The sequence below is a fragment of the Sarcophilus harrisii genome, chromosome 2, assembly GCF_902635505.1.
Source record: "Sarcophilus harrisii chromosome 2, mSarHar1.11, whole genome shotgun sequence".
In the NCBI taxonomy this organism is placed as follows: domain Eukaryota; kingdom Metazoa; phylum Chordata; class Mammalia; order Dasyuromorphia; family Dasyuridae; genus Sarcophilus; species Sarcophilus harrisii.
In genome coordinates, this window is record NC_045427.1 from 395816660 (window position 1) to 395829086 (window position 12427).

The following is a 12427-nucleotide window of genomic DNA, read 5'->3' on the forward strand; positions in this document are numbered from 1 at the left end:
CTCAATTAAAAATGATCATTTATTCTCTGAGGTTAACAAGTGCCTGACAAATTGTAGATACTTAATAAATATTTAATTACTGCATAATTGACTGAGGCATAAGAATGATAACATAGAGTGGACCAAAGCCCATTTTTCATACACTAGAAATAACTATTCACCATTTGTAAAATATGTTCCCCAATGTTTGCTATGCAACCATTACCTATGAATTAACTAGTGAGATACTGATCTTATTAGATCCCAAATTCACTTATAAGTTCCTTTTTTGTAGTTATTATTCTGAAGATTCCTGATTCAACAAACAAATATCATGTGGCTTGAACACATTAGGCATTTAATAACTTTGGAAATGAAACTGGAAATGAAGGTACTTTAAAGAAACAATAGAATAGGAAGAAAAGTCCCATAAGTACCAGTAGGTAAAAGAATCTCTTTTAGAATATGACTAAATATATTGCAGTTTATGAGTAAAATAGAATATTATTGTACTGTAAGAAATGATGAAAAGAATTCAGAAAAGCATGGGGAGACTTATTAAATAAATCTCAAATAAAGTAAACAAAACTTACAAAGAAATATACAGCAAGACAACAGTGCAAATGGAAAGAACAGAATTAATATCATAAATAATAACAATAATAAAATAAACTCTTCATAATTATAGTTATAATTACCAAGCTTGGTCCTAAAGATTTGAGAAAGTGTATCTCCTTCCCACCTTTGAAGAGGAGGGAGACTATGGATGTGGAACATTATATAAGCTATCAGATCTATTTATTTAGATTTGGGGGGCATAGTAGAAAAAATCCAGAGTCAAGAGTGTAGCAAGTAGGAATGAAAACATGGCTAGCCTGAAGAACACAGCATTTAGAAAAAAAATTTAAAAAAAATGGTTTATTAATGAGATCTATGGGAAAAACAAACAAAAACAAAAACAAACCAAAAAAAAAAAAAAAAAAAACACCTAAATTATGCTTTCCACAAGGATCCCAAAATCAGAATGGAAAAAAATGAGACTCAGATTCAGGGAAATGAATGACAACCAGGATTTGGGTCTCATTTGTTATCATATTCTACTTTAAATGAAGGGAAAAAATCTGGAAAATTCTTTCAATTATTCCCATAGTGTTGTCAGTGTAGACAAAAAAATTACACTTAATCTGCTTACTGATATAAAGAAAGAAAAATGTAAGTATATGGTTAGAGAATTTCCAGAGAACTATTATATTTTAAAATTGAGTAGTGTATTTATGTAAATTATTTATCTAGTAAAACCATTTATACGTGTAAGTGGGATTTTAAAATGGGTTATTTATAGGTGTATTTTTAAGTAACTTATTTGTACACTGATTCAAATGACTCTATGTTCTTTTCCAGGAGATTATGTTGTAATGTCTGTATACTTTGAACTGAGCAGAAGGATGGGATATTTTACCATTCAGACTTACATTCCCTGCACACTCATTGTTGTCTTATCCTGGGTATCTTTCTGGATCAATAAGGATGCTGTTCCAGCCAGAACCTCATTGGGTGAGTTGTTTTCCATGGGTTCATATATGTGTGGATCAGAAGGTCAAAGAATGACATTTTGCTATAGTGAATATATAATTGTCTACCCATGGTAATTTTTTTTAAAAAACTTTGCTCAAATTTACAAATAGGCAGTGTAAAGTCTATATTGCAATAGAAAGTGAGAAAAACTGATGCTATTTCCTTTGCTTCATGGCTAAAGGTATTAACTTGCATCGCAAATATACAGAAGCAGATTTACTAAACGATAGTTCATTTATCAAAGCTTCTTAGACAGGAAATTTTGGGGAATTAATGAAATCACAGAAGTCTATCATAGGATGTTAAAACTATTATTTTTTTTTATTTCTCTACTTAATTCCATTCTGTATAGAAAATTTATTTTTGCTATTTTTAAGGAGTAAAATGACCATCTTTACCCCAGACATTATCATCTTCTTTTACAGGTATTAACATTAATGCAGTCTGAAAAACTCAGTCCTTACTAAAATTTTTCAAAAAGAATAAAATAATTATATTATATAGGTGTACGCATATTTATAAGTATACACATATGCACATGTAGATAAATGTATATGTATATGTAAAGAGAAAGCTTTATATCTATTACTCTCACTATATGAAAATATAAGAATTATTCTCAACAAATTGAAAATCTCTCATGAGAAAGAATTAGTATGTTCTTCTTAATCCCATATAACAGACAGAACAATGTTTAGAAGATGCAGACAGCCAAATTTAGACTTTATATGAGGAAATTTTTTTAACCAATTACAACAATGTATATGAGCTACTTCAGAATATGTTGATTTACAGAAGGTCTTGAGAAAAAGTCCAGATGACTAATGGTAAAGAATACTGGGAAGAAAGTTCTGTGGTTCTAGATATACAAATCCATATACACATGGATAATAAAAACAACCAGAAAACAAAATGTAGTATTTATATAGCACTTGGAAATTATCCAAAATGCTTTGCATGTGTTATTCCATTTGATCTTCACATCAACACTGTGAGGGAGTTGCTGTTGTTTTCCATTTTGGCTATTCTCTGCAGTGTTATCAATGATCCAAGACAATTAGGTACAATTTATGATGAAAAATACTATCCATCCCCAGAGAAAGAACTCAATGTGAATGGAAGCCTCTTTTGTTAACTGTGTGTTTTTTTTTTTTTGGAGTATTTTTTTTTGGGGGGATAGGTTTACATTTTCTTTACAACATGACTTTTATATTTTCATACAAACGTCTTGCATTACTTCATAATGCCTTCTCAACTGTGGAGAGGAGGAGAGAGAGAAAGGCAATCTGGAATTTGTTTTAAAAACAAATGTTAAAAATTGTTTTGCATATAATAAGAGAAAAATAAAATACTAAATAATGGAGAAAATGTTGAATGTTTTACACCCAGAGAAAGATAGTTGAGAAGAAAGAAAAAAAAAATAAATTTGAATCAGAAGATATGAATTTGAATCTTGTGTTCATTATTTACTAATGTGATCTTGGGAAGGTCAATTAATTTCTCTTTTACTAAGATTCTTCTTTTATAAAATGAAGAAGTTGGCTTAGATGATTTTGAAGTCTTTTACACCTTTGACTATCACACCCTGTTTTACTTAAATCCCCAAAAGAAACCCCAAACTTAAGTTAAATTCAAGCTTGGATTAAATGATTAAAGCAAGAATTGTGATTATAACAGCTAGAACAGAGGGAAAATATTTTAAGGAAAAGATACTTAGTAGGTTAGAGGAAATACTATATAGATATTGGGAGAGTTTCCTAATCAGTGAGAAGATGCTTTTGTTAAGGGACAGGTCAATTCTCCAAGAGCCTCCACAGCTATGGATCATAACATCTGAAGGAGTTGCAACGCAGCCTTTGCTGACACAGGTGTTGCAGACTGGGAATGAGATAAATTAGAGGCAGAGGGAAGAGAAGAGATGTCAGACAACACAACAGCCTCTCAATCAGAGAGGTCAGAGGACAGCAACTGCCTCTCAGTCTCCTTGTACCATCCTCTCACAAGAGGAGTTCCATTCTGGGTTAGACCTCCAGCAGCCACTGTCAGGTGGCTCCCATGTATTCCAACAGCTCTCCTGTGTATTCCAACATGCTTTGATTTCACTAGTCATTCCTCAAAAAATATGATACTTATCTAGAAATGAAAAAAAAAGGAATTTCATCTCTAGATTGGTAAAATTGTTCCAACAATCTTCCCTACTCCCCATTTCCACCCCACCATGCACAAAACTCTATTCATTGCTTTGTCTTTTTTGTTTGGCTCCTACTGAAATGGATTATTAAATTTCCTTTACGGAGTCCTCCCAGCAGAGACTGAGTTTCTATGTTTAAGGGTTTGATAGAGTTGATTGCTTACTGGCTATCTGTGTCTAGGAGCAATTCTGGTGGACACAACACAACTTGTTTTTAGTTGATGGGATTTTTCTTTTTCTTTTTCCTTCATAGTGAGTCACAAAGAGCAACATAACAAAGCTTTACATTATTGAGATTGACCAGCTACTGATTCTTAAGAACAAACTTATCTTTAATTTAGACTGGGCTAAGAAATGTAAAAATAAAATCATAACACATCTAGAAGGAACCTTAGAGATGATAAAGTAAAAGTCTATATTTTATAAATAGGAAACCAAAATTAAGAAAAATTCATCAATTTATGCCCTTGGGTAGTGTCAGAATCAGGATAAAAATTCAAGACTCCTGGTTTTCCTAGTACAATGATGTTTTCACCAAATAGTTGTTCTGTAAATACCGTTATCATCTCTATTACTTTATTCTTCTTTGGTCATTTTTTCCCTTTAAGTATTGTATCCATTCTTTTGAGAATATCAAATCTTTAAAGACAAAATTTATCACTTTTATATGTTTTTTTTTTCTGGAATTCAATTTAGAGCCTGATACATCATAAGCATGTAGTATTGTTCATTGTTTCATACATTTATGCATACATTCATTAATTAATCATGGTAAAAATCATTTCTTATATTCCTTGTGATAGCATTTTTCTTTGAGTTAGATGCACAGTGTTTTTGTTTAACAAACATTATACTTGAAATTACAAGAAATTAATTCTAATCCCAGCTCTTCTACTTACTACCTACATGTTTTGGAAGCAAATCATGTAATCTCTCTAAATCTCAGTTTCATTCCCTATAAAATAAAAAATTGAACTAAATATTTTATATTTTTCAGCTCTAAATACATTTTTCTATGATTTTTATTATTCTAGGCATGCTTAAGTTTCCCTTGGTATATTTGTAAATAAGAAGTCACTATAGATCCCCTGTTAGGAATTATTAGACAATATGTTCTAACTCAAGAAAAAGCTTCCTTAGTTAAGTTTTTTTTTTACTTTCCCTTCCCCATTATATATACAGAGTTTGAGCATTATGGTGTCTCACAGTCTCATACTGATCACTGCTTGGTACAGTAATACTTTTTCTTTTTCTATTTTATCATGTTTTCTTCCTAGGCATTACCACTGTCCTGACAATGACTACTCTTAGCACGATTGCTCGTAAATCTCTCCCCAAGGTTTCTTATGTGACAGCTATGGATCTCTTTGTGTCTGTCTGCTTTATTTTTGTCTTTTCTGCCTTGGTGGAATATGGCACCCTGCATTACTTTGTCAGCAATCGGAAGCCAAGCAAGGACAAAGACAAAAAGAAGAAAAACCCAGTATGTACAGTTATTTTTTGAAACTATTGGAATTATTGGTGTAGTTAGACCTTCAGGGCTTTTTAAAAGAGTATGTCTAAACTTTGTCTTTTGTTAATCTTCAGATAGATGAGCTTGAGTTATTTAGCTCAAAGATGGGGACAATAATTTAAGTTTAGCCAGCCATAAAGAATGAGTAACTGATCCATTATGGTCATTAGAGACAACAGAGATATGTGTTTCTCAGGGGAAGACTTTATGTAATTGATTCATGCTGTGGGCTATCATAGTTACATAAAATGGGGCAATTTTATGCTGTATTCATTTTATGAGAAGTATTTTCACTGATGGAAGAGTTTATCTATCATCAAGTCATTAACTGGCTGTACTCCATTAGATTTTACTTATGGATCTCTCTCTAACCCTTCCAATCCTTCTCCCCAATATAGTTTTAAAATTATTGACATTTCAGAACAAAATTCACTTTCTAACCATCTCTTGATATAGGTTTCTTAAATATAAAATGTGACCAGAATAATGAAAATAATGTTCTGTTGCAAAGAGAAAAAAATACAAAACTTTTGTTTTTGTTTGAGAAATTTCACATGCATAAGACATATAGATAATTTGAATATAAACAATGTATTAATGTATTTTGGACTTCTTCAGAATAGAGAGCTACCTGATAAAATATTTCTTTGGCTACAAATTATGTCTAAGCCTTCCGCTTAGTTATTTAGAAAAGAAAGCCAACCTCTTTTTGAATCACCCCATTCATCCAACTGCCTTTCATATTACCAGAGACAAATTGCTAATAATACCTATGAGAGTTTCTTGTACTCTAAAATAATTGCTATTATGGGGATAGGGGAAGAAATAGTAAGTAAATGTAAACTTATATACTATGGCAAAAGGATAGGGTGACCTATTCTCTATTTTATCCCAAAAGGCAATGTGATGGGAAGATTGACCTTTTGACAATTATTTGAGTGATCAGCTATATTGATTGAATTCTTTTGAGAGTCTCTAACTTATGTTTTATTTTCCTTATGGCACCTCAGGTAATACTGCTGAAATTATTGCAAGGAGCAAATATATACTTAAATATTACAGTATACAAGGGCAAAGGTAGCTCTAGCACAATATTAAAAATAGGTAGTGGGTCTTTGATTTCAATAGTATTGAGAACACTTAAAAGAGGAAACTTTATTTACCCAATTCAAATTGGAACCTTCTTTGGAATTTATAGTCTTAGAGAACTATTTATAACACTGGCTGGTTCAATGACTTGTCCAGGATCAAATGACAGATATCAGAAGAAGGACTCAAATCCAGGTCTTCCTGGCTTTGAAGCTGTTCCTCTATTAGGTATTACTGTCTCTAGAACTATTATTAACTTTAGAAAATGCTTGTCTTTTATTTCCCCAATATGCAATATGCTTACTTTTTGCAGGTCTGTCCCTCTCTTTTTTTCCCCTTTGCCTCTATACCTTTCCATTTTCTCTCCTTAATTTAATTTCAGTTTTTGTCCTGTTTCTTACTTGATTTCCTCCATTTTCTTCTCCCAATAAGTTAGTTCCATTAATGTCTTTCAGTATTACACCCAAAACAATAAGGTTGTGCTAACAGGCACTAAAGAGTACATAAGAAATATCTTAATTTCTATAATCACACATTTTGTTTAAAAGATGAGAAATACTTATATTCTAAAATCTGTTGATTTGGATAGATCAGATGAAGGAAAAATTGGCAAGGATGAGCAGGAAGAGAAAAGAGGTGAAAAAATGCAAACGAGAAAATATGAATTGCTAATATTATTGAATGTATTTTTTCATTTCTTAAATGAAGTGGAAAATGTAAATCATTTCTTAGTCAAGAGAGCTGGCAAGTACCAAGACCTTTCAAAGAGGAAATAAGGTACTTAATTCTCATGTACTGATATACTGATGCTAATCTTGTAAAAGCTTACTCTAATCAGATCTTGCTGATGAAAGGGTTTAGAAAAATATTCATAAAACTTGTTTTCATATTGGATAAATAAGCAGTAGGAAGTTATCTTGCAATACACTGGGTTTTGTAGTTTTATTGTAGTTTAGGGTCAAATAATATTAAATCAGAATAATATTGCCTTAACTAGAAATTTACTAGTAATTAGTGATTTTTATTTTTTTTTCCTCCACAGTCACAGGTCTTATAATAGTTGAGAACTATCCTTCTCTGTTTATAATTTCATTTTTTTTATACCTACTATGCTTTGGGAATGCATCTTTAATTTATCTTATTTTGTCTCTTCCTCTTCTTTGTTTTCCTTTCTTTGTAAAAAAAAAAAATGTTATTTCTTTTCTGTCTACAAAACCAAAGCTTCTTCGGATGTTTTCCTTCAAGGTATAATGTTTTTGGAATGGAAATTCACTGCATGCCACTGCTGAATTTAACTATTAACGCTTAAATGAGATTTTTTTAATAGACATTTAAGCATTCTACTCCAGGTAATACATCTAAGAAGTAGAAAGTTCTACAGATTTAGAAATAAATTTGTAGAGTTGATTCAGCAGCTCTTACACCAAATCACAGATGTTTTAAATTCATTTGTAATTCAAAAGCAGCCAGCACCTTGAACAAAGTGGAACTTTCTCAAGTAGCCTAAACCAAGATTTGGCCTTTTTTTTTTAGAACCTCCATTCCACTAGTGCTATATGGTTTTTAGAACTCAAATGGACATCTTAAATCTCCAAAAATTACGTTTAAAGACATAGTCTCTCCCCTTGCATATAAAAACTGTCAGAGTCCTTTGGAAAGAATCCTGGAACTGAAAATGTTTTATAGTAGAAAAAACATATCCATGCAAGTTTTGTACCTGGCTTTGAATAGGCTACTATTATCCAAGATAATAAATATGCTAGTTATCAATTTTTATTGAAATTCAGGAATTTCATTTCTAAATATCAACATAGTTGATTTTTCCTAATTCTTTAACAACCAAATTGGTAATGCTGAAGAAACTCCTTTGTCCTCTAACTCATTTTCAATTAGAAGAAGGGCAAGGATTCAAATATACTGAATAGAAAGGAATGCTAATTTCTGTTCACCAAACACAATACTTTGCCATTTCAGTTGGTAAATTTATTGAAAATGCTCATTCATGTTAGTGAATTTGGCTAACATTTTCATATTCCTTAACAATGACCATTTAAAGTGAAATTTCATCTCTCTAATGCATTAATCATATTGTGGAGTTATAACCCAAGGATATTTTATATTGCTATGTAGTTAAAAGAGTTTGCCATTAGCACCATCTTTGTTCATTTTAACAGGCAATGTGCATACATGTAAGCATGATAGATGCCTTGGTTTCAAAAAAAGTATTCATTTAAAAAAGTAATTCTCCATTCCATTTGATGCCTTCATGTCTCCAACATCACCTCCAATAATTAGTGGAATAAAATCTCATGTAGTTTGGTCTAACTCTTTAGATCTTTGAGTTCATTTGTTGTTCAATTTCCTTGCTATAGCTATTAGCTTGATAATATTATTTTCAGTTGCATTGCTTAGCTCGAAATTTGAAATCTGCAAATGTGCTCTCTTCATAATTTAAATTTTATCATTGTAGATCACAATGTCATAGCAATTTCCTGAGTCCCCATTTGCTGAATCATCATTACCATTAAACATACTGTAGACAAAAAAAGTTTGACTCTGAAGAGTCTGATTAACTCTTTCATTCCTTTCCCTTTTTATTATCCTCTTAGGCACCAACAATTGATATCCGACCAAGGTCAGCCACTATTCAAATGAACAATGCAACACACCTTCAGGAGAGAGATGAAGAATATGGTTATGAGTGTCTTGATGGCAAGGACTGTGCCAGTTTTTTCTGTTGCTTTGAAGATTGCCGAACAGGAGCATGGCGTCATGGAAGAATACATATCCGCATTGCAAAAATGGACTCTTATGCTCGGATTTTCTTTCCCACTGCCTTCTGCCTATTCAATCTGGTCTATTGGGTTTCCTATCTTTACCTTTAAATGAGTGAAGCAATGATAAGAATCTTACTCAATGATTCCCATGGGGAGATGGTTTAAAGGTTTCCTTTAAATGTCTAGTTAATATAATCTCTCATATACTTTATATTGGTCTCAATTCATTTGTGCCATAATATAGAATATCCTAATCATGCCATGTCATTTGTCCCTAACTTTCCTTTGATTAATGTGATTTGGATATTACTGATTGAACTTATGAAAACTGTTATATAATGGAAAATAGGAATGTTGAAAACAAAAGTAGATCAAAATGTAATAATGGCAGCTGTAACAGAACTGGAGGGGGTATGAAGTTGAATTGGTAGAATATATTTTTCCTTCCATTGTACAAATACATACACACAATTTACCAAAAAATGTGCAACATCTTTGCTTGGGGTAGAGAGACATGGTCAATCTTTACCTTAGAATCTTTTCATTTTGAGCATCATCATCTCTCAATTCAAATAAGTGTTACTAGCCTAGACAAGTTATCCTCCCATACCCCTAAGTTAATAATGAAAGAACAAATTACTATCCTTTTAAGAACACATGTAAAATGTTGTAAATATGGAAATACCTTATAATGCTTAAAGTAGTGCATGCATTATTTTAGGGCCAAAATAAACGAAGCAAAGATACCATAAAGTATTGTCTTTTATTTTGTGGCTCTGGGCTGTAAGTGAAAAATATAAATGGAATCATAAGGAATCAGGTCTGGGTTTGAGATTGGAGAGGAAAAATTAGCTGCCCTCTCATGCATGAAGACTAAAATAGCATTTTTGTGTATGACAGTTTAAGATACCTTAATATATATATATAAACAAAATCTACATTTGCCTCTTCTAAATAGTCTATGAATCAAAAAGGATTGCCAATTTCATATCTAGTTTATTAAGTGATTATATGTGCTTGATGCTATTTTTCTTGCTTTCTAGTTCATTAGATTGCAATAGAAATAATTCTCCATCACAAGATCTGCTTTAGGCTATTAATACATAAGCTGCTGATGACTCCTTCCATACCAAGCTCAAATGATATCTAGTTGTCTCAAATCGGGTATTTGTGGAGTGATAAATGATCTCTTGGAAATAAACAGAAGGGTCAGAAGGAACTTCAGTTTTCAGTCATTGTTATCTGGAATTTGTATTTTTTTCAGGCAAAACTTTTTATTTGTTTATTTTTCAACGATAAAAATGAAATTTTCTTTTTATTCCTCTTTGTATGTAAAACATTACTAATACACAATCACTAGGGCATTTCCTTTGATTTTTTCCCCTCTATTTGTAAAAATGGTTTGGAGCCAAATCAACAACATTCTCTCATATGTATAACTGGCACAGGTTTCCAAAATCCATATATGACTGGTGATAAAGAGATGGATTGTAACTAAGAACAAGATGTCTTGCACACAGCAAGCATTCAATAAGTATTCACAAAGGAATGGCCCACATAGGGATGAAACCAATGAACTTGTCATTATCAAACTATACTCATAGTGAGCTAATCAAAATGACATTGAATATGATAAATTGTGCCATATCAACAGTTTGTTTCACCTCATAGTTTTGTTTCTGTACAACAATATTCCTTTGATGTGCTTCTCTTCTGTGGTATGGTTACCTGTAAGACAGAATCTAACCATCGCTAGTATATAATTTATGAATGACCCCAAATAATCAGAGGGGAATAAAAAGTATCTTTGCTAATAGACAAGCTGTGTGTAGTTTTTGTATTTTAAACCATCTATTCCATCTGGATGAATCTTGAAACACATTCAGCCACAGGTTTTCCAAACTTTTGAATATATCTGATATTTTCAATTATGCAACCTTATTGCTGATGTAAATGCAATCAATTCTCTTTTAATATTTTTCTCTAATTGTCAAAGTATTAAAATGCTTGCTTTAGGAGAGTTGTTGGCAAATTTCAGTAATGAGAGATGTATTCTAGTTGTCATGGAACAATTACTTTATGACAGAAGAAGGCACAAAAAAGTTTGTTTCCCAATCTTTGTATAGGTTTGGAAAATCTTATGCACAGAAAGATTAATTCTGCCATCATCTATCCCTGTCAAATGTATATGAAATCTTTCTCAAAAGGGAATTGCACAGACCTGTGGACTTTTACAATAAAACTGCTGCTCTTAAATACAAGAAGGTAGAATTTCCTTGCTGGTGTCTTTGGACTATACTGTTTTAAAAGGTGGGTTTTTCCTTCTTTCTTGATGTCTTTTATTTTTGAACTATTGGTTTTGTAGTGAGGAAGGGTGAAGAAGGTTGTCAATCAGATCATTATTCAATCAATAAGCATTACTTAAGCATTAACTATATACTGACACTGTACTAGGCATTGGGGTGCCTGGTACCCCAGTAAGTAAGTACAAAGCAAATAAGACAGTCTCTTCCTTCAGTTTTCCTTACCTATTCTGGTAGGCACCAAATAGATAAATAGGTACAAATAATACACCCACACAAACATATATATGCATATCCCTGTATTCTTATACATATACACAAAATACAAGGTCATTTTATTGTTTTTGGTAAGTGCACCAACAGCTAAGATGTATGATATAGGAAGAAATTTTAAAAATAAGGAACAAAAAAGGTTGATGATAAAAGTCTATAATGAAGGTGGAAATTGGTCTGTAGTTTTGTTTTTTTCTTTTGCCCCTTGATTTTTCTTTCTTTTCCTTTCACTGCCAGTCTCTGGCATCATTATCTGAATATTCATAAGATTGCTGTGACTATGCCCCAAATATTGACATAGAATGAGGTAGGGAAGTTTCCTTTTCCTCCTCCTCCACCTCCTCTTTTTCCTCCTCCTCTTCTTTTTACCTCTTCTCTTTTATCTTCTTTATTTTCTTCCTCCCCTAGAGGGATCAACTCCCTCATTCAAACAATATTAAATTAGTTAAATAATATAAATTACAAGGATTCTATTAATAGTTATTATCACTCAGTTGTTGCTTATTGTTTTTGTTGTTGATGTTTCTTAATGTATTTTTCATGAAGTAAGAAATTGGAATGGACCCTGGTCTTATCCAAGATGACCACAAAGTGCCTTGAAGGGCCTTCACTACCTAAATTCATTTTAAAGCCCTGTGAATCACTGTGAGAGATATAATGGAAAGAGATTGGTATGAGACTCAAAACTCATGGCAACCAATCCTAGTGATTTTAATTTTTTGTCTTA

At 31.9% G+C, this 12427-nt stretch overlaps 1 protein-coding gene across 2 annotated transcripts in view; it reads left to right on the forward strand.

The window, feature by feature from the left end:
• GABRG2 (gamma-aminobutyric acid type A receptor subunit gamma2) overlaps positions 1-11388 on the forward strand; it is a 141912-nt gene extending 130524 nt beyond the window's left edge. The window contains exons 7-10 of one of the 2 annotated variants that reach the window (XM_003756793.3): positions 1381-1533; positions 5023-5228; positions 7569-7592; positions 8957-11388. In XM_003756793.3, the coding sequence (XP_003756841.1) occupies positions 1381-1533; positions 5023-5228; positions 7569-7592; positions 8957-9232 (659 nt within the window). In that variant the 3' untranslated portion in view covers positions 9233-11388. The remainder of the gene's footprint in view (positions 1-1380; positions 1534-5022; positions 5229-7568; positions 7593-8956) is intronic. The other variant, XM_003756794.3, reaches the window with a different exon arrangement.
• The last annotated feature ends 1039 nt before the right edge of the window (positions 11389-12427 follow it).